The sequence below is a fragment of the Hemitrygon akajei genome, chromosome 5 (genome assembly GCF_048418815.1).
Source record: "Hemitrygon akajei chromosome 5, sHemAka1.3, whole genome shotgun sequence".
In the NCBI taxonomy this organism is placed as follows: domain Eukaryota; kingdom Metazoa; phylum Chordata; class Chondrichthyes; order Myliobatiformes; family Dasyatidae; genus Hemitrygon; species Hemitrygon akajei.
Window position 1 is genome coordinate 4084035 of NC_133128.1, and position 23163 is coordinate 4107197.

Here is a 23163-nt window from a genome sequence, read left to right on the forward strand (position 1 = left end):
GGTTATGTGACCACTGATGCCTGGTGGACAATCTTTGAAGAGTGTTGATAATGGCTGGTGTCACCCTTCTTGTAAAAACACTAACCAGAAGAAGGCAATGGCAAACCACTTGTATAGAAAATTTACCAAACACAGTGGTGGTCATGGGGAGACCATGACTGCCTGCATTGCACGATGGCCGTGGAAAGACCATGATCAGCCACATCATACGATGGTGAAGACATGAACTGATCAGTATGAACAATTAAAACAGTCTGAGGATGTGCCGGAGGCAGCCCACAAGTCTCCCCACACCTCTGGCATCAACGTAGCATGCCCACGCCCACTAACCCAAACCCATGTATCTTGGAATGTGGGAGGAAACGTTGGGCCGGTATTGTGTAGATGACATTTTTCACTGTGTTACATTGCACATGACATTAATGAGCCCTTACCAATAGTTGGGTGAAGGAAGGACAGTGATGTACTCAGAAGGAGACCTACACAGTCACAGAGACAGCAAGTAGATTAGCCCCCACCTCCCTCTCCTGAACATGGTGCTGAGAAACAGACACCAGAACTGAACCAGAGGCTCCAGCAATTCCCGACACTCACTTGGCACGCTGGGATGAACTGCTTCAAAAGGTGAGCCTTCCCTCCTGTAGGTCTGGGGAATGGGTGGGACAAAGTGGAGGGAAGAGGAAGACGTGATGGGTCTGGGAGTTTTCCCAACATGCTCAGTCTGGGAGTTAACCCAGGACCCATCCTAGTCAGGAAAAGATCCCCTGACTCATTACACCATGTCCGCATGTTCACAGAGACAGACTCTGCAGTCACTGCCGGCCAAGGTTCCAGTCGAAGCTAATCGAGTTTATGTTATGTTATTTATTTACTTGACAACACAGGCCGAGTCAGCCCCTGCTGGTCCTTTGAGCCGCGCTGTCCCAGCTCCCCCTAACCTAATCACAATGACCTATCAACCTCCTATATCTTTGGGATTTGGGATGAATCCGGAACACCCAGCAAAAATGCATGCATTCCATGGGGGGGACGTACACAGGCTCCTTCCAGCTAGCGCCGGAATCGAACTCCAAACTCTGGAACATCCTGAGCTGTAATAGCATCACACTAACCGCTACGCTACTGTGGCACCCATGTGCTTGAGGGTCCTCCTTTACTGACAAAACTATAAAACCTTATTTACATAAAAATCTCAGACATTCAGGATTTACAAGACAGTGACGATGTTCAGATTGAAATATCATTACTGCTGTCTGTAAAGTATTTGATTCCCCAGAGGAGCCCGCCACTCACGGAAAACTCCCAATCTACCCGTTGTGTCCGGATGCTCCCTCTCCAAGGACACCTAGGAACGAACGTATCCTCAGGCAGTCGGCCCGGGCAGCGCTCTCCACTTTCTGCCGCCGAGACCCGGGAATGGCCATCTTGGCCAGGCCCAGGACCAAGCCAACTAGGAGATCCTCCTCACAACCCTCCCGATAGGGTGACCGTAGATGAGGAGCGCGGGGCTGAACTTCAGCCAGAACCTCGGCAACAGCCCCTTGAGAAACTCAGAGAGTGGCTGCAACCTCTCACGTTCCGTGTACACTGACTCTCCTGCCCACTGGACCTGCTCAAAAATCCGGTACTGCCCGATGCAACACCTCCCACCCCAGGTCCCTAATGTACAGGGGAAGCACCCACAACCCTTCTCCAGGGACTCCAGGAGCCTCTTAAAATGGCGCCTCTCATTACGGGTCACTTCTGCTCCTTTCACCTCCTTTTGAACAGCCCCTCACAGACCCGACCAGCGATCAGTCTTGAACGGTTTCCTCCAGTAGTCCTTCACGAACTGCCAGAACTCCGCCACAGACTGTGACTCAGTGCCAAGGTCGAGGGAGTCCGCCTCAAAAGTGTCCTCCTCCTCCCCCCCTCACCACATCCCACGCTGTCGTCACCATCCAAGCAGTTATCATCTGCTCCCGATATGATCACTCCGCTCTTCACAATGGGAGACCACATCCCCAGGCCATTGATAGAGAGAGGCCCCACATCCCTGGGTGCAGAATCCCTCGCAGAGCCAGGATCCGAGCCTGCTGGGCCATGCCCATCTCCACACTGTGTCACCCTCCCCGGGATCAGTGCCAGGAGAGTCCCCTCCTTCACCAACCCTTGGGACACAATCCCAGTAATTAATGTGCGTCAGCAAGTTAGACCGGCGGGAAGGATTTAAAAGGCAGCTTTATAGAGCAGGTGTAGGAGGAGCAGGCGATGGAGTAGAGGGTGACAGAGTAGGAGGGCATTGGTTCAATGGGGCTTCGGCGATAACGGGTCAAAGCGAGGTAGGTTGCTTATGAGGAATAGGAAGTATGTCTGTGAGGCCAGTGTTAGGTACTGGGATGTCCTGGACTCTCCCAGCCTCCCGGACGGCCATATCTGCACCAGGTGCGTCGAGCTGCAGCTCCTTCAGGACCACGTTAGGGAACTGGAGATGCAGCTCGATGACCTTTGTCTGGTTGGGGAGAGTGAGGAGTTGATAGAGAGGAGCTATAGACAGGTGGTCACACCGGGGCCTGGGGAGACAGATAAGCGGGTAACAGTCAGGAGAGCAAAGGGCAAGAGTCAGACACTAGAGAGTACCCCTGTGACTGACCCCCTAAACAGTAAGTACTCCTGTTTGAGTACTGTTGGGGGGGGGGGGCAGCCTACCTGGGGGAAATGGCAGCGGCTGTGCCTCTGGCACAGAGTCTGGCCCTGTGGCTCAGAAGGGTAGGGAAGGGAAGAGGATGACAGTAGTGATAGGGGACTCTATAGTCAGGGGGTCAGACTGGCGATTCTGTGGACACAGGAAAGAATCTCGGATGGTAGTTTGCCTCCCAGGTGCCAGGGTCCAGGATGCTTCGGATCGCGTCCAAGATATCCTGCGGTGGGAAGGTGAACAGCCAGAGGTCATGGTACATATTGGTACCAACAACGTAGGTAGGAAAAGGGAAGAGGTCCTGAAAACAGACTACAGGGAGTTAGGAAGGAAGTTGAGAAGCAGGACCACAAAGATAGTAATCTCGGGATTACTGCCTGTGCCATGCAACAGTGAGTATAGGAATAGAGTGAGGTGGAGGATAAATGCGTGGTCGAGGGATTGGAGCAGGGGGCAGGGATTCAGATTTCTGGATCATTGGGACCTCTTTTGGGGCAGGCGTGACCTGTACAAGAAGGACGGGTTGTACTTGAATCCGAGGGGGGACCAACATCCTGACAGGGAAGTTTGCTACTGGGGAGAGTTTAAACTAGAAAAGCTGGTGTGGTGTGGTGGGAAGCAAACTGAAGAGATGGAGGAACAGGCTGATAGCTCACAAATAGAGAAAGCAGTGTGAGAGGGAGGATAGGCAGGTGATAGAGAAAGGACGCGCTCAGATCGATGTTTGAGATGTGCCTATTTTAATGCAAGGAGTATTATGAACAACGCAGATTAGCTTAGAGCGTGGATCAGTACTTGGAGCTATGATGTTGTGGCCATTACAGAGACTTGGATGGCTCAGGGGCAGGAATTGTTACTTTGAGTGCCAGGCATTAGATGTTTCAGAAAGGACAGGGAGGGAGGCAAAAGAGGTGGGGGTGTGGCACTGCTGATCAGAGACAGTGTCACGGCTGCAGAAAAGGAGGAAGTCATGGAGGGGTTGTCTACGGAGTCTCTGTGGGTGGAAGTTAGGAACAAGAAGGAGTCAATAACTCTACTGGGTGTTTTTTATAGACCACCCAATAGTAACAGGGACATCGAGGAGCAGATAGAGAGACAGATTCTGGAAAGGAGTAATAACAACAAGGTCGTCGTAGTTTGAGATCTTAATTTCCCAAATATTGATTGGCATCTCCCTAGACCATCTCCCATTCCTGATGAAGGGTCTCGGCCCGAAACGTTGACTACTCTTTTCTCACGGATGCTGCCTGACCTGCTCAGTTCTTCCAGCGTCGTGTACGTATTCTTTGATCCACAGCATCTGCAGTTGTATTTTTGTGTCCCTAGACCAAAGGGTTTAGATGGGGTGGAGTTTGTTAAGTGTGTTCAGGAAGTTTTCCTGACACAATATATATATAAGCCTACAAGAGGAGAGGTATTTTATGAATACTTTGCTTCAGTATTCACTGTGGAAAAGGACCTTGGCGATCGTATGGATGACTTACAGTGGACTGTAAAGCTTGAGCATATAGACATTAAGAAAGAGGATGTGCTGGAGCTTTTGGAAAGCATCAAGTTGGATAAGTCACCAGGACCGGATGAGATGTACCCCAGACTACAGTGGAGGTGAGGGAGGAGATTGCTGAGCCTCTGACGATGATCTTTGTATCAGCAATGGGGTATGGGAGAGTTTCCAGAGGATTGGAGGGTGGCAGATGCTGTTCCCTTATTCAAGAAAGTGCGTAGAGATAGCCCAGGAAGTTATTGACCAGTGAGTCATACTTCAGTGGTTGGTAAGTTGATGGAGAAGATCCTGAGAGGCAGAATTTATGAATATTTGGAGAGGCATAATATGATTAGGAATAGTCAGCATGGCTTTGTCAAAAGCAGGTCGTGCCTTACGAGCCTGATTGAATTTTTTGAGGATGTGACTAAAAACATTGATGAAGGAAGAGCAGTAGATGTAGTGTATATGGATTTCAGCAAGGCATTTGATAAGGTTCCCTATGTAAGGCTTATTGAGAAAGTAAGGAGGCATGGGATCCAAGGGGACATTGCTTTGTGGCTTGTCCACAGAAGGCAAAGTGTGGTTGTAAATGAGTCATGTTCTGCATGGAGGCCGGTGACCAGTGGAGTGCCTCAGGGATCTGTTCTGGAACCCCTACTCTTTGTGATTTTTATAAAAGACCTGGACGAGGAAGTGGAGGGATGGGTTAGTAAATTTGCTGATGACACAAAGGTTGGGGGTGTTGTGGACAGTGTGGAGAGCTGTCAGAGTTTACAGTGGGACAGTGATAGGATGCAAAACTGGGCTGAGAAGTGACAGATGAAATTCAACCCGGATAAGTGAGAGGTAGGTCAAATATGATGGCAGAATATAGTATTAATGGTAAGATTCTTGGCAGTGTGGAGGATCAGAGGGATCTTGGAGTCCATAGGACACTCAAAGCTGCTACACAAGTTGACTGTGTGGTTAAGAAGACGTATGGTGTATTGGCCTTTATCAACCATGGGATTGAGTTTAAGAGTTGAGAGGTAATATTATAGCTTTATAGGACCCTGGTCAGACCCCACTTGAAGAACTGTGCTCAGTTCTAGTCGCCTCATTACAGGAAGGATGTGGAAACAATAGAAGGGGTGCAGAGGAGATTTACAAAGATGTTGGCTGGATTGGTGAGCATGCTTTATGAGAATGGGTTGAGTGAACTTGGCCTTTTCTCCTTGGGGTGACGGAGGATGAGAGGTGTCTTGATAGAGTTGTATAAGATGATGAGAGGCATTGATCATGTGTATAGTCAGAGGCTTTTTCCCAGGGCTGAAATGGCTAACACAAGAGGACACAGATTTAAGGTGCTGGGGAGTAGGTACAGAGGAGATGTCAGGGGTAAGTTTTTTACTCAGAGAGTGGTGAGTGTGTGGAATAGGCTGCCGGCAACAGTAGTGGAGGTGGATACGATAGGGTGTTTGAAAGGACTCCTGGATAGGTACATGGAGCTTAGAAAAATAGAGGGCTATGGGTAACCCTCGGTAATTTCTGAGGTAGGAACATGTTCAGCACAGCACTGTGGGCTGAAGGGCCTGTATTGTGCTGTAGGTTTTCTATGTTTCTAACTGCACAAGATGGTGTTCCAAGCTAGCTCCGGTTTCCCTCGTGGAATATGTGCTGTGAATACAGTCTCAGCTGAAGGCAAGTCTGTCCCCAGATGAGTCCACTACAGTGGTACCGCTCAGCAGCCCGGAGGGGGCATGTTCCAGAGATGCCACCCCAGCAGAGGACCCCTGTACCACAGGGCTATCCTCCAACTCTGAGGGAACAAACTCCGCACATACGGCCTTTACCGGGGGTAAATCCTCCAGAGGTTCCTGATCCCCAGTCTCAGGGAACACGGCCCTTCATCATTTCAGGAGGCACGCTGAGCTCTATTTCAGAGGCATCCTCAGCCTCCAGCACTAACACCCCTCCTCTGACTTCTCCAGGCTCTTGCTGGATTTTGGGAGCCACAGGACACTCCAGGCTCGATTCAACAGCCACAGCCCACTCCATTTCTGGAGGAGAAGCCTTCAGATGCTTTTTCACCTTCCTTCCCACCACCTGAACCCACCCCATGTTCCGACCTGACAGGTGTGGCACCTCAGGTGACCCATGGTCCACGGGACAGTATAGTAATGCCCCTCAAAATGAACCATAAGCAGACAATGCTGAAATGAGAATAGGTGCTTATAACCCCATGGGTGCCCTGTACCGTAGCGGGGTTATTTTCAAAAGCACCTCACCTATAGAGCACAGATAGGGGAAGAGGGCCTTGTCAGGGAGATGGGGGTAGACTTCAGAGGGGATTAGCATCTGCTCAGGGCCCAGCACAGGCTCCAATTGCATAAAAACCCTCCCCATCTTTAAGCTCTGACTCGGGACCAAAAACACACCCTGTGGTGACTTCAGATAAAACAGGTTTCCCGTTCAAACCCAACAACAATGCCCTCACGTCCTCCAACAGTCTCTGCCATGGCCTTCATACTGGCATTCCTACCGGATGTAGCGGGGCAGAACACTGTACAGCGTTCTTTCGAGCCAATGATTTGAACCGGTCAGTTGTAACCACTGGGCCAGCAACTTGTATGTAGGAGTTTGGCGGAGCCACCCAGCCAGAATTCAAAAATTCAAACACTGGCGCTGGGAAATTACAAAGTCTGCACGCAGCGGAACACCATCAAACAGTCAAAATGAAACAGTTCAGAGCCGAGACGGGACGGGAGAGGAGAGGGAGTGGATAGACTGGGAAGAAAGCTCAGCACTTTCTGCGCAGCAGCCGCAAAGAGATTCCCCGGCCTGTACGCTGCTCTGAAATCCAAAATCCTCTTCATCCAGTCGCCCTCCGATCAGCGGGGGGGTTTCCACTGTTACAAACTAAATAAATTCATCCCCATACCCGGCAAAGTCAGACTCGAACTCTGCCAGCCACACTCGCTGCTCAGCGCTGAGGGACTCAGACAGTAAATCTTCACCAAAACAAATCCTTCCAGGCAAGGAAACTGCGTCGCTCTGCGGCCAAGGTGATATTCCACACTGCCAAAGTCATCCGGCAGCCTCCAAAACCGTTCTTTGGCAATTTTCCTGCAAATCTCCAACTTTAGGAGAGAGAGCTCCCACAGTGTGACCCTCCCTCAGCATGCCCCTCCCACAGTCTGACCCTCCCTCAGTACCGCCCCTCCCACAGTGTGACCATCCCTCGGTACCACCCCTCCCACAGTGTGACCATCCCTCAGTACCACCCCTCCCACAGTGTGACCCTCCCTCGGTACCACCCCTCCCACAGCGTGACCTTCCCTCGGTACCACCTCTCCCACAGTGTGACCTTCCCTCGGTACCCGCCCCTCCCACAGTGTGACCATCCCTCGGTACAACCCCTCCCACAGTGTGACCCTCCCTCGGTACCACCCCTCCCACAGCGTGACCTTCCCTCGGTACCACCTCTCCCACAGTGTGACCTTCCCTCGGTACCCGCCCCTCCCACAGTGTGACCATCCCTCGGTACAACCCCTCCCACAGTGTGACCATCCCTCAGTACCCGCCCCTCCCACAGTGTGTCCTTCCCTCAGTACCACCCCTCCCACAGTGTGACCCTCCCACAATGTGTCCCTCCCTCAGTACCTCCCCTCCCACAGTGTGACCCTCCCTCAGTACCACCTCTCCCACAGTGTGACCCTCCCTCAGTACCGCCCCTCCCATGATGTGACCCTCCCTCAGTATGCCCCTCCCACAGTCTGACCCTCCCTCAGTACCGCCCCTCCCACAGTGTGACCATCCCTCAGTACAGCCCCTCCCACAGTGTGAACATCCCTCAGTACAACCCCTCCCACAGTGTGACTCTCCCTCAGTACCACCCCTCCCACAGTGTGACCCTCCCTCAGTACCACCTCTCCCACAGCGTGACCGTCCCTCAGTACCGCCCCTCCCACAGAGTGACCGTCACTCAGTACCACCCCTCCCACAGTGTGACTCTCCCTCAGTACCACCCCTCCCACAGCGTGACCCTCCCTCAGTACCGCCCCTCCCACGATGTGACCCTCCCTCAGCATGCCCCTCCCACAGTCTGACCCTCCCTCAGTACCGCCCCTCCCACAGTGTGACCATCCCTCGGTACCACCCCTCCCACAGTGTGACCATCCCTCAGTACCACCCCTCCCACAGTGTGACCCTCCCTCGGTACCACCCCTCCCACAGCGTGACCTTCCCTCGGTACCACCTCTCCCACAGTGTGACCTTCCCTCGGTACCGCCCCTCCCACAGTGTGACCATCCCTCGGTACAACCCCTCCCACAGTGTGACCATCCCTCAGTACCCGCCCCTCCCACAGTGTGTCCTTCCCTCAGTACCACCCCTCCCACAGTGTGACCCTCCCACAATGTGTCCCTCCCTCAGTACCTCCCCTCCCACAGTGTGACCCTCCCTCAGTACCACCTCTCCCACAGTGTGACCCTCCCTCAGTACCGCCCCCTCCCATGATGTGACCCTCCCTCAGTATGCCCCTCCCACAGTCTGACCCTCCCTCAGTACCGCCCCTCCCACAGTGTGACCATCCCTCAGTACAGCCCCTCCCACAGTGTGAACATCCCTCAGTACAACCCCTCCCACAGTGTGACTCTCCCTCAGTACCACCCCTCCCACAGTGTGACCCTCCCTCAGTACCACCTCTCCCACAGCGTGACCGTCCCTCAGTACCCGCCCCTCCCACAGAGTGACCGTCACTCAGTACCACCCCTCCCACAGTGTGACTCTCCCTCAGTACCACCCCTCCCACAGCGTGACCCTCCCTCAGTACCACCCCTCCCACAGTGTGACCCTCCCTCAGTACCACCCCTCCCACAGAGTGACCATCCCTCAGTACCCGCCCCTCCCACAGCATGACCCTCCCTCAGTACCACCCCTCCCACAGTGTGACCCTCCCTCAGTACCACCTCTCCCACAGAGTGACCATCCCTCAGTACCCGCCCCTCCCACAGCGTGACCCTCCCTCAGTACCACCCCTCCCACAGTGTGACCCTCCCTCAGTACCACCCCTCCCACAGTCTGACCTTCCCTCAGTACCACCTCTCCCACAGTGTGACCCTCCCTCAGTACCACCCCTCCCACAGTGTGACCCTTCCTCAGTACCACCCTCCCACAGTGTGACCCTCCCTCAGTACCACCCTCCCACAGCGTGACCCTCTCTCAGTACCGCCCCTCCCACAGTGTGACCCTTCCTCAGTACCACCCCTCCCACAGTGTGATCCTCCCTCGATACCACCAGCCCACAGCGTGACCCTCCCTCAGTACCACCCCTCCCACAGTGTGATCCTCCCTCGATACCACCCGCCCACAGCGTGACCCTCCCTCAGTACCGCCCCTCCCACAGTGTGACCCTTCCTCAGTACCACCCTCCCACAGTGTGATCCTCCCTCGATACCACCTGCCCACAGCGTGACCCTCCCTCAGTATCACCCCTCCCACAGTGTGACCCTTCCTCGATACCACCTGCCCACAGCGTGACCCTCCCTCAGTATCACCCCTCCCACAGTGTGACCCTTCCTCGATACCACCTGCCCACAGCGTGACCCTCCCTCAGTATCACCCCTCCCACAGTGTGACCCTTCCTCGATACCACCTGCCCACAGCGTGACCCTCCCTCATTAAAGACAAGGTTTAGCTTTATTTGTCGGATGTATGTTGAAGCAGCAAAGCAGACAGTGAAATGAATCATTTGCATCAACAACCAACACAGACCGAGGATGTGCTGGGAGGAAGCCCACAAGTATTGTCACATTTCAGGTGCAAACGTAGCTCCTCGTCAGATCCCCACCCTGATATATGGTACATCTTTGAAATATGGGAGGAGAGCAGAGCGCCCAGAGGAATTCCAGGCCGGTGTTGGCAGGTTCCACGTCTGTGCTGCATCTGAGGTTTCTGTCATTGTGAGTGTTTCTGAAATCAGCACGGTTCAAGCAGGCTTTTTATCTGATCTTCAAATGGGAATAATGTCCTTTATTTTGATTATTTCAAACGCTGGAGGGATGTTTGACAAAGTGAAGTTGTCTCTACTTGCCCATCTAAGAGTCTCTTAAATGTCCCTAATGTAACTGCCTCTACCACCACCTCTGGCAGAGTGTTCTGTCTGAAAAACCTAACCCTGACATCCCCTCTATATTTTCTCACAATTACCGTAAAATTATTCCACGGATAGCCATTTCCACCCTGGGAGAAAGTCTCTGGCTGTCCACTCGACCTGTGCCTCTTGTCATCTTGTACACCTCTATCAAGTCACCTCTCATCCTCCTTCACTCCATGGAGAAAAGCCCCAGCTCACTCAGCCTATCCTCATAAGGCATCCTCTTTAAACCAGGCAGCACCCTGGAAAATCTCCTCTGCAGCCTCTCTGAAGCCCCCACATCCTTCCTGTAAGGAGATGACCAGAACTGAACAGCACTCTTGTTTCTAAGTGCCATCCAATCCAAACATGTTCAGGACACAGAGCCCAGACTGTAGAGCACAGCCCCGAGATAGGCCCTTCAGACACCGTGCCTGTGTCTAACACGATGTCGAGTGTACAATGTCCTGTGTATGTTACTCAAAATGGGTTTGTTTGGTTTGTTAAGAGTAGGAATGCTTCTTTGTCTGATAAGTGTTTCTCTCACAGTTGTTTTGCTTTATACTTGCTGATATGGTAATTGTATTCATTTGTTAACCAATGGGGAATGTTATTTTGTCTTGTGAGGCTGGGCACATGGGGGAGGGGTTTTCGTGGGCTTTTGGTGGGGAGTCGGGAGGAAGACGCCGAGGAAGGTGGACGTGCGCTGCACTGCTCGGAAGACCACCGGGGGTGGTCCCAGGTGCGAAGACGTGGAGGTCGGAGGCAAGCGACGAGGGGTTGAATGGTTCGATGGTTGAGCTCCAACGATGTGCACTAAACTGACTGAACTTTGATAAGTTGGCGCCTTTTGTTTTTTTCCCTTGCATATATATTGTATTGCCTAATACTCTTCTAATTTTAGTAAACTCTTTAAAGTGTATTTCATAACGGTATTTGTTGTGGGTTTGATACTATGGGCGGGCGCGAGGCATAAACTCGATTCTCACAGCACCTGCGTGTACGGGAGGTGGGGTTGGGGTGTGGCTGGATCTCCTTTTCCCCTAGACATATACCAGCCTGTTGGGTAAGTGTTACACGAGTTTAACTAAATCTGTCTCTGCGAGTGCTGGCAGTGATTGATCCTGAGTGCAGGGGAAAGACAAAGTCCCTGTAGAGACGGCAACCAGGGTTTACTACTGAGAATTTCAATAAACCATCAGTGGCTCAGCCGAGTGACACCAGGAGACATTACGTTCTCAAAGCCAGAGAGACCATCACCCGGTCAGACCCAGCCAGACCCCATTGGAGTGGAGAGCCAGAGACGACCAGTCCTGGGGAGTGAGGCCTGTCTGTGTATGGGGGGCGGGGGGGTGTGAACAGTGCGGTGTTGTTGCTTGTGTTGGTCTGCCACACAGGGGGGCATCCTATGTCGGTGCCAGCAGCATGGCAGCACTTGCGGGCTGCCCCCTGTGCATCCTCACACCGTTTACACTTCACTGTTTCGATGTATGAGTTTGGCCTCGTGTGTTGTGGGCACCATACTGGCTCCAGAATCACACTTACAGGCTGCCCTTCACTGTGTTAACGACACACTTCACTGTGCGTTTCGATTTGTACGTGACAAATAACTAAATCTGCACAGCCGGATCCTGGCCTGGGTCCAGCACCGAGGGGCACTGAGAGCCACAGAGGATCCAGACAGAAAGCCGGGAACTCACCCGAGACCTGGAGCCGTTCTGCGAGTAGCTGCACGGGTTGGACAGAGATGGTCAGAATAAAGAGGTGAGGGAGAGAGGTGATGGGTGGATCTGGGGAGGAGGGTGATGGACAGATGGAGGAGGGGAGAGTGGGAATAGTGACAGAGGCTGGGAGGTGATGGGTGGATCCAGGTGAGGAGGGGAGAGTGGGAATAGTGACAGAGGCTGGGAGGTGATGAGTGGATCTGGGGAGGAGGGGAGAGTGGGAATAGTGACAGAGGCTGGGAGGTGATGGGTGGATCTGGGGAGGAGGGTGATGGACAGATGGAGGAGGGGAGAGTGGGAATAGTGACAGAGGCTGGGAGGTGATGAGTGGATCTGGGGAGGAGGGGAGAGTGGGAATAGTGACAGAGGCTGGGAGGTGATGAGTGGATCTGGGGAGGAGGGGAGAGTGGGAATAGTGACAGAGGCTGGGAGGTGATGAGTGGATCCAGGTGAGGAGGGGAGAGTGGGAATAGTGACAGAGGCTGGGAGGTGATGGGTGGATCTGGGGAGGAGGGTGATGGACAGATGGAGGAGGGGAGAGTGGGAATAGTGACAGAGGCTGGGAGGTGATGGGTGGATCTGGGGAGGAGGGTGATGGACAGATGGAGGAGGAGAGAGTGGGGATAGTGACAGAGGCTGGGAGGTGATGGGTGGATCCAGGTGAGGAGGAGAGAGTGGGAATAGTGACAGAGGCTGGGAGGTGATGAGTGGATCTGGGGAGGAGGGGAGAGTGGGAATTGTGACAGAGGCTGGGAGGTGATGGGTGGATCTGGGATTCACGGCAAACGCAGGCAAATGTAACCATGGTAGTGTTTATGCACCTCAGTAGCTAGCGGCTCGTGCCTTGCTATTACAACTCAGGACATTGGTGTGCAGAGTTCAATCTGTGAGGAGTTTGGGTATTGCCTCCGTGACCACGTGGGTTTCCTCCAGGTGCTCCTGTTCCTCCCACAGTCCAAAGACGTACTGGGTTAGAATGTTTATTATGGTAAATAGTCCTGTGATTAGGCTAGGGTTAAATAGGTAGGTTGCTGATGGCACGGCTTGAAGGAGTAGAAGGGGCTGTACCCCAGAATAAGAAAACCATCATAATTTGTCCTTTCTTGGATGGAAATCTTGGTGGGCAGGGACCAGTGGGCCCAAGGCCTGTTTCTGTGCTGTATGACTTCATGACTGCGTTGCCTTTGGGAAAGGACATGGCTAAATACCTGAAACATGTCATTATTGCACTGTTTGCTCACCTGGGAGCTGGCACAACCCCAATGGGCTGAGTGGCCTCGTGAGGAACAGCCAGGTCCTGGAGGATGATTGCAGGCAGAGCAGATTGGGAACGGTGTGCACTCCATCCCCGGCACTGCACAATGGAAGCACTGAAGGTGTTTCAACAGACCATTTCCATACCAAAAGAATATCATCAAAACCACAGCTCTGTAAAGAGATGTACATTTTTAAACAGAGAGCCTTGTCAATATTGCAGAGCAGTTGAACTTAAGTGGTCTCCGTTGTGTCTCCAGCAACGATCATCAAAGATTAAATCTTCAATCACTTTAAATCTGCCTTTACCCATTACTCCGAGACATGGGAGCTGTTATAGATTCATCTCCAATCAGTTTTCCTATGTTGTGATGTATTAGTGCCGAATCCTGAACATTCTTTCATTTCCTTCCTGATCTTTCCAAGATTATTATTTAATTGTTTCATCGAAACCATGACCAGAACTTCTGTTCTCCATTGCAAGTGACTTCAGTCTGTTGATTGATGTGAATTCTGTCTCCAGATTAAACTGTAGTCACATTCTGCTGAGGCTTGTTTCTTCTGGAGTTGGGAGCCACTTAGCGACCCCAAACCGGATATTGTCATAAACACTGGCGAGGTACAGAGTGAAGCTCCCTCTACACTGTCCCATCACACACTCCCAGGGCAGGGACAGTTAGATACAGAGTGAAGCTCCCTCTACACTGTCCCATCACACACTCCCAGGGCAGGGACAGTTAGATACAGAGTGAAGCTCCCTCTGCCCTGTCCCATCACACACTCCCAGGGCAGGGACAGTCAGATACAGAGTGAAGCTCCCTCTACACTGTCCCATCACACACTCCCAGGACAGGGACAGTCAGATACAGAGTGAAGCTCCCTCTACACTGTCCCATCACACACTCCCAGGGCAGGGACAGTCAGATACAGAGTGAAACTCCCTCTACACTGTCCCATCACACACTCCCAGGACAGGGACAGTTAGATACAGAGTGAAGCTCCCTCTACACTGTCCCATCACACACTCCCAGGACAGGGACAGTCAGATACAGAGTGAAGCTCCCTCTACACTGTCCCATCACACACTCCCAGGGCAGGGAAAGTCAGATACAGAGTGAAGCTCCCTCTACACTGTCCCATCACACACTCCCAGGGCAGGGACAGTTAGATACAGAGTGAAGCTCTCTCTACACTGTCCCATCACACACTCCCAGGGCAGGGACAGTCAGATACAGAGTGAAGCTCTCTCTACACTGTCCCATCACACACTCCCAGGGCAGGGACAGTCAGATACAGAGTGAAGCTCCCTCTACACTGTCCCATCACACACTCCCAGGACAGGGACAGTTAGATACAGAGTGAAGCTCCCTCTACACTGTCCCATCACACACTCCCAGGACGGGGACAGTTAGATACAGAGTGAAGCTCCCTCTACACTGTCCCATCACACACTCCCAGGGCAGGGACAGTTAGATACAGAGTGAAGCTCCCTCTACACTGTCCCATCATGCACGAAGTATAAGGAATAAAATAGATGAGCTTGAGGCTCAGTTGGAAATTGGCAAGTATGATGTTGTGGGAATAACTGAGACATGGCTTCAAGCGGACAGGGCCTGGGAAATGAATATTCAAGGATATACATCTTATCGAAAGGACAGACTGACTGGCAGAGGGGGTGGGGTGGTTCTGTTGGTGAGGAATGATATTCAGTCCCTTGCGAGGGGGGACATAGAATCTGGGGATGTAGAATCAGTATGGATAGAACTGAGAAATTCTAAGGGTAGAAAGACCCTAATGGGAGTTATCTATAGGCCCCCAAACAGCAGTCTGAATGTAGGGTGTAAGTTGAATGAAGAGTTAAAATTGGCATGTCGCAAAGGTAATGATACAGTTGTCATGGGGGATTTCAACATTCAGGTAGACTGGGAGAATCAGAATGGTACTGGACCCCAAGAAAGGGAGTTTGTGGAGTGCCTCCGAGATGGATTCTTAGAACATCTTGTACTAGAGCCTACCAGGGAGAAGGCAATTCTAGATTTAGTGTTGTGCAATGAACTGGATTTGATCAGGGACCTTGAGGTAAAGGAACCATTGGGAGGTAGTGACCATAATATGATATGTTTTAACCTACAATTTGAGAAGGAGAAGGAAAAATCAGATGTGTCAGTATTACAGTTGAACAAAGGGAACTATGGAGCTATGAGGGAGGAGCTGGTCAAAGTTCAATGGAACAATACCCTAGCAGGGAAGACAGTGGAACAACAATGGCAGGTATTTCTAGGAATAATGCAGAAGGTGCAGGATCGGTTCATTCCAAAGAGGAAGAAAGATCCTAAGGGGAGTAAGGGGCAGCCGTGGCTGATGAGGGAAGTAAAGGGCAGTATAAAAATAAAAGAGAAGAAGTATAACTTAGCAAAGATGAGCAGGAAGCCGGAGGACTGGGAAGCTTTTAAAGAGCAACAAAAGATAACAAAAAAGGCAATACCCAGAGAAAAAATGAGGTACGAAGGTAAACTAGCCAAGAATATAAAGGATAGTAAAAGCTTCTTTAGGTATGTGAATAGCAAAAAAATAGTTAAGACCAAAATTGGGCCATTGAAGACAGAAACAGGTGAAGTTATTATGGGGAACAAGGAAATGGCAGATGAGTTGGACAGATACTTTGGATCTGTCTTCACTAGGGAAGACACAAACAATCTCCCAGATGTAATAGTGGCCAAAGGAATCAGGGTAAAGGATGAACTGAAGGAAATTTATATTAGGCAAGAAACGGTGTTGGATAGACTGTTGAGTCTGAAGGCTGATAAGTCCCCGGGACCTGATGGTCTGCATCCCAGGGTACTTAAAGAGGTGGCTCTAGAAATTGTGGACGCATTGGTAATCATTTTCCAATGTTCTATAGATTCAGGAACAGTTCCTGCTGATTGGAGGGTGGCTAATGTTGTCCCACTTTTCAAGAAAGGAGGGAGAGAGAAAACAGGGAATTATAGACCGGTTAGCCTGACGTCAGTGGTGGGAAAGATGCTGGAGTCAATTATAAAAGAGGAAATTATGACACATTTGGATAGCCGTAGAAGGATCAGTCCAAGTCAGCATGGATTTATGAAGGGAAAATCATGCTTGACTAATCTTCTGGAGTTTTTTGAGGATGTATCTATGAAAATGGACAAGGGAGAGCCTGTAGATGTAGTGTACCTGGACTTCCAGAAAGCTTTTGATAAAGTCCCACATAGGAGATTAGTGGGCAAAATTAGGGCACATGGTATTGGGGGCAGAGTACTGACATAGTTTGAAAATTGGCTGGCTGACAGGAAACAAAAAGTAGTGATTAACGGGTCCCTTTCGGAATGTCAGGCTGTGACCAGTGGGGTACCGCAAGGTTTGGTGCTGGGACCGCAGCTGTTTACAATATACATTAATGATTTAGATGAAGGGATTAAAAGTAACATTAGCAAATTTGCTGATGACACAAAGGTGTGAAAGGCAGTGTGAAATGTCAGGAGGATGTTATGAGAATGCAGGGTGACTTGAACAGGTTGGGTGAGTGGGCAAATGTATGGTAGATGCAGTTTAATGTGGATAAGTGTGAGGTTATCCACTTTGGTGGATAAGGAAGGCAGATTACTATCTAAATGGAGTCAAGTTAGGAAAAGGGGAAGTACAACGAGATCTAGGTGTTCTTGTACATCAGTCAATGAAAGCAAGCATGCAGGTACAGCAGGCAGTGAAGAAAGCTAATGGCATGCTGGCCTTTATAACATGAGGAATTGAGTATAGGAGTAAAGAGGTCCTTCTGCAGCTGCACAGGGCCCTGGTGAAACCCCACCTGGAGTATTGTGTGCAGTTTTGGTCTCCAAATTTGAGGAAGGACATTCTTGCTATTGAGGGAGTGCAGCGTAGGTTCACAAGGTTAATTCCCGGAATGGCGGGACTGTCATATGTTGAAAGATTGGAGCGACTGGGCTTGTATACACTGAAATTTAGAAGGATGAGAGGGGATCTGATTGAAACATATAAGATTATTAAGGGATTGGACACACTGGAGGCAGGAAGCACGTTCCTGCTGATGGGTGAGTCCAGAACTAGAGACCACAGTTTAAGTATAAGGGGTAGGCCATTTAGAACAGAGATGCGGAAAAACTTTTTCAACCAGAGAATGGTGGATATGTGGAATGCTCTGCCCCAGAAGGCAGTGGAGGCCAAGTCTCTGGATGCATTCAAGAGAAAGTTAGATAGAGCTCTTATAGATAGCGGGGTCAAGGGATATGGGGAGAGGGCAGGAACGGGGTACTGATTGTGTATGATCAGCCATGATCACAGTGAATGGCTGTGCTGGCTAGAAGGGCTGAATGGCCTACTCCTGCACCTACTGTCTATTGTCTATTGTCTATCACACACTCCCAGGACAAGGACAGTTAGATACAGAGTGAAGCTCCCTCTACACTGTCCCATCACACACTCCCAGGACAGGGACAGTTAGATACAGAGTGAAGCTCCCTCTACACTGTCCCATCACACACTCCCAGGGCAGGGACAGTTAGATACAGAGTGAAGCTCCCTCTACACTGTCCCGTCACACACTCCCAGGGCAGGGACAGTTAGATACAGAGTGAAGCTCCCTCTACACTGTCCTATCACACACTCCCAGGGCAGGGACAGTCAGATACAGAGTGAAGCTCCCTCTACACTGTCCCATCACACACTCCCAGGGAATGGGTCAGACACAGAGTGAAACTCCCCCTACACTGTCCCGTCACACACTCCCAGGGCAGGGACAGTTAGATACAGAGTGAAACTCCCTCTACACTGTCCCATCACACACTCCCAGGGCAGGGACAGTTAGATACAGAGTGAAGCTCCCTCTTTACTGTCCCATCACACACTCCCAGGGCAGGGACAGTTAGATACAGAGTGAAGCTCCCTCTACACTGTCCCATCACACACTCCCAGGGCAGGGACAGTCAGATACAGAGTGAAGCTCCCTCTACACTGTCCCATCACACACTCCCGGGGCAGGGACAGTTAGATACAGAGTGAAGCTCCCTCTACACTGTCCCATCACACACTCCCGGGGCAGGGACAGTTAGATACAGAGTGAAGCTCCCTTTACACTGTCCCATCACACACTCCCCAGGCAGGGTTTTATACACTCATCCTCACCCTCCTACTACCTCCAACTCAGCTCCACTGACCACCACCACCACCTCACCCACACCTCCATCCCCATTACCATTTTGTTTCACCATCCCCTTCTCCACCAATCGAACCCCACCCACAAGATCTCCAGACACCTACTCCTTCTTAAAATTATGAGTGGTATAGATCGGGTAAATGCAAGTGGACTTTTCCACTGAGGTTGGGTGAGCTAGAACTAGAGGTCATGGGGTAAGGATGAAAGGTGACTAAGGAGAACATGAGGGGGAACATCTTCACTCAGAGGGTGGTGAGAGTGTGGAACAAGCTGCCGGTGGAAGTGGCAGATGTGGGTTCACTTTCAGCTTTTAAGAGAAGTTTGCATCAGTACATGGATAGGAGGGTTATGGAGGGCTGTCGTCTTGGGGCTGGCCCATATGACTAGGCAGAAGAGTTCAGTATGGACTAGATGGGCCAAATGTTCTGCAGTGCTCTATGACTCTATCCCTGTTCTGTGTCTGGAGTGGATATGTGGGATCCGTGCTCAGTCTCTCTCAGGAGGAGGGAGCTCACAGCCTCCCCTGAGCCAGTCACCGCTCCCGCCCGCCTCCTGCTCCAAGCGTGGAAATTATTTATAGGGTCTGTACTACAAACTGATGATGTCTGTTCAGGTCAATTTCCTTCATAATTTGCGCAAAGTGGAATCCTTATTAATCATTAATTTTTAAATTAATTTTCCGTAATTCAGGATGCATGTGTGGTGCTACTGACTGCCTCCTTTTCCCTTCCAGCTCTACGGGACCACCGGATCGAGCTCGTACGATCTTCCTGGCACGAACTGAGCATCAACATCAGTGACATCACGCTGTCAGACGAGGGCCAATACACGTGCTCTCTCTTCACCATGCCCGTCAAGACTGCCAAAGCCTTTCTCACTGTGCTGGGTGAGTGTCAGAGGACCAGACCTCCACCCCTGCTCTCGCTCTCAGAATCAGGTTGATTATCACTGACTTATGAGGTGAAATGTGTTGTTTTGTGGCAGCAGTTCTGGGCAAAGACATAAATTATCATAAAGTACAGAATAAATAAAAAATGGGAATAATGATGTAGTTCATGGGTTCATGGACTGTTGGGCAGGGGAAAAATGACCTCAGGCTCCAGTGCCTCCTCTCTGATGATAGCAATGAGAAGAGGGCATGCCCTGGGTTGTCTTTTTCTTAAACCCTCACCTTTTCTCACAGCACTGACAGCAACTCACCAGGTCCTCTGTCCCGGGCCAAAGGTTCAAAGCCCTGTGGCTTTCACTTTCATCAAACAACTACATAAGCAAAGATCCTTCCACTCCCAGGGATGAGGCCTTTGGGGCTTTCTGTAGCTCTGGTTTTTACGGAAAGGGGTTGCTAGCCCCATGTCCGACCCTCCTCCTTTCACAGTTCTGGGGGGTGGAGGTCCTTAACAATGGATGCTGCCTTCTTGTGGCATCTTCTCAAGAGGAGGAATTTCTTTAGCCAGAGATGGGTGAATCTGAGGGATTCGTTGCCATGGATAGCTGTGGAGGCCAAGTCTTCATGTATATTTAAGGCGGAGATTGATAGATTTTTGATTGGTCAGGGCATGAAGGGATACAGGCAGGATATTGGAGCCAAGAGGAAAATTGGATCAGCCATGGTGAAATAGTGGAACAGGCTCAATGGGCCAAATGGCCTAATTCTGCTCCTTGTCTGATGGCCTTATGGTGTTTTGAAGATGCCCTCAGCGTTGGGGAGGCTAGTGCCCATGATGGAACTTCATCTTTGCATGTGTCATGTGTGGATGTCCTGATATGCACACCCATGCTATTGAAAATATCAGCCTCAGGTTAGTTATCACTGACGTACCTTATGAAATTTCTCATTCTGCGGCAGCAGTACAGTGAGGGCGCAGTGATGTCTGCTGCTTATGAGGCACCACCTCCTGAAGATGGTGGAGAGGGTTGTGCCCATGGTGGAGCAGGCTGAGTACATCCTCTTGCGAGCCTGTGCATTGGAGCCTCCATACCAGATGGTGATGCAACCCGTCAGAATGGTCTCCATCTACAGGAATCTTCTCAATATAGCCATGGTCATGCCTTCTTCGAGACTGCATCAATATCTTGGGCCCAGGATAGATTATCACAGACCCTTCAGTGAAGACTGGTGTGTGTTTTCTCGACTTCCCATAAATCAATTCCTAGGTTTTGCTGGCACTGAGTGTAAGGTTGTCATTGTGACCCCACTCAACCAGCAGATCCATCTGACTCCTGCCCACTGCCTGGGCTTGGTATCACCAGTGTGGGTTCCACATTCTTCCTGTGCTCCAGCATGTACCTCTCTCCACATTCCCCTTCAGAGAGCAGAATATTCAAACAGAACAGGATACTCGGCCCCATATCTCTGCACTGACTATGATGCCGCAGATTATAAGAGTCAGGAAGTCATATTGCAATTGTATAAAAATTTGGTTAGGCCACACTTCAAGTTGTCATTTAACCATGCACATGTATGCTAACAAACAAGGCAGCTGGACCAAGATACAGAGCACAGTACATATAACTCACCCACGTTAAGTAATATTACCGCAAATACTTTCATAAATAATAAACTCACTTGGAGTATAGTGCACGATTCTGGTCACCCTGTTACAGGCACAATGCAGAGCACTTTAATGTGGCCCAGCCATATCTTGATTTCCTATGTTGGGATTTATCCGATAGCCTACAGAGTGAGCACTGGGTAAGTAAGACAGCCGCTTGGATTGGCTCCTGGTGAATGTAATTCACTTTGGCCTTGATTGGAGGATGGCACTGAACAAATGCAAACAAATTAACAGTGACATTGGATTGATGCAGGGATATGGGAAATGTAATTATCCGTTGGGAATTGCGAACGTGGTACACAGAAGGAAGGCTCTTTATTAAAAGGTGACAATTTGAAAAATAAAATTATTTTACAAGTTCTATGAATGTAGAGACAAATTAATCTCCTTAATTACTTCAATTTCCCATTCCCCATTAATGAGTGTTTAACCAATTAGTGCTGTGAGAGGTGGTAGCAGTGTATGATGAACACAGGCAGAGGCAGACAGGCCATCAGACACTGCTCGGCTGGTCAGCAGGTCATCCACCATCACTGTCTGTAGCTGGGCTCTCACAGTGCTGACCTGTAGCAGTGAGGGTTCACTCAGACTTCACCTTACTCATTGCTATGCCCACTGGCTTCACCTGTAACTGAGTCTCTCTGTCTCTCTCATCTCTGTCTCCCTATTTCTCTATATATCTCTCTCACACACCCCCCCCCCCCCACCCTGTGGACTGAACCATAATAAATGCTCCCTGATCTTAGGGAGAGCAAGAGAAACCTGCTTCCTCTGCTGGTGTGGAAGTGGTGCCTTCTGGATCGCAGAATTACACAGCTGGGAAGCATACCCTTTGGCCCATTCTGTCCATACCAACCACGACAGTAATCCCACCTGCCCACATCCCTCTCAGCCTTTCCTCTTCAAGTTCCTGTCCCAGTGCTTTATCATGGTGGTAGATGTACCTGGCATACCACTTCCTCTGGCAGCTCATTCCCAATACTGTGTGTGGGGTAAAGACTGCCCCTCAGATATCCTCTCACATTAAACCAACACCCAGCGACGATGGGTAGTGGGGTCTCAAACAAGCTCTAAGTCTCTGTAAATTCCCCACTCAGCCTCCCATGCTCATGAGAGCAACCCTAGCCAATCCAATCTCTTCTTAGAACTACAAGCTTCCATTCCAGGAAAGACCCTGGTGAATCTCCTCTGCACCTTCTCAGTTGTCACCATATCCTTCTCCAGTGTGGTGACCAGAACGCCACACACATTCTCAGCGGCCACTTTGTCAGGTACAGAGGTAGAGTGGCCACCGAGTGTGGCATGGCCGATGATTTGCTCAAAGAAAGAAGATTAGCTTCATTATTACATAGAAACATACAGCTGTAACATAACATCCCATGATATCCTGTTAGCAAAACATGCTGACAGGGACTTTGAAAATGCCATTGCGACTGAGACGGGTCACTTGGGATTGATGAAAAGGAAGTTTGTTTGAATTTGGAATTGGCAGAATGGATGAGAGAGAAACAGTTGATGAGGTATATTTGGACCAACAGATGGCTTTGATATGACACACACAGATCACGGGATCATAAACACACGAGATTCTGTAGATGCTGGAAATTCAGAGCAACACACACAAAATGCTGGAGGAACTCAGCAGGTCAGGCAGCGTCTTTGCAGAAGAAATACCTTCATCAGGACTGGAAAAGAAGGGGGCAGAAGCCAACATAAAAAGGTGGGAGGAGAGAGGAAGGGATACAAGTTGACAGGTAATAGGTGAGACCAGGGGCAGGCTACCCAGGTTACAAATGACCTGACTTGGAGAAAGCCCAATTTTGTATAAATTCTCCCGTACATTCCATTAAAAAGATGTACCGATTGGTAGGTTAATCCCTTACTGTCAGGAACGGGGACAGGATTGGACCCAAATGCAGGACGCAGGCAGTGAAGTACTAGGGGTAGGACAGGATGGGGATGCCATGGCATGCAAGGGGTAATGCAGGGCTGGATCCCAGAGTTCAGGCAGGGCTGGATCCCAGAGTTCAGGCAGGGCAGGAGAGCCCCCTGGGGCAGGCACATAACTCCTGGGCAGGGCCACCTCCCAGGCAGGAACACAGAGGTCCAGGCAAGGCACAGAACACCTGGGCAGGTGCAGGCACAACCCATAGGGAGCAAG

The 23163-nt window shown here is 50.6% G+C and overlaps 1 protein-coding gene across 3 annotated transcripts in view; it reads left to right on the forward strand.

The window, feature by feature from the left end:
* cadm2b (cell adhesion molecule 2b) overlaps window positions 1-23163 on the forward strand; it is a 276056-nt gene that overhangs the window by 33620 nt on the left and 219273 nt on the right. For all 3 annotated transcript variants that reach the window (XM_073044751.1, XM_073044752.1, XM_073044753.1), the window contains exon 2: window positions 19181-19333. In XM_073044751.1, coding sequence (XP_072900852.1) covers window positions 19294-19333 — 40 coding nt within the window. In that variant the 5' untranslated portion in view covers window positions 19181-19293. The remainder of the gene's footprint in view (window positions 1-19180; window positions 19334-23163) is intronic.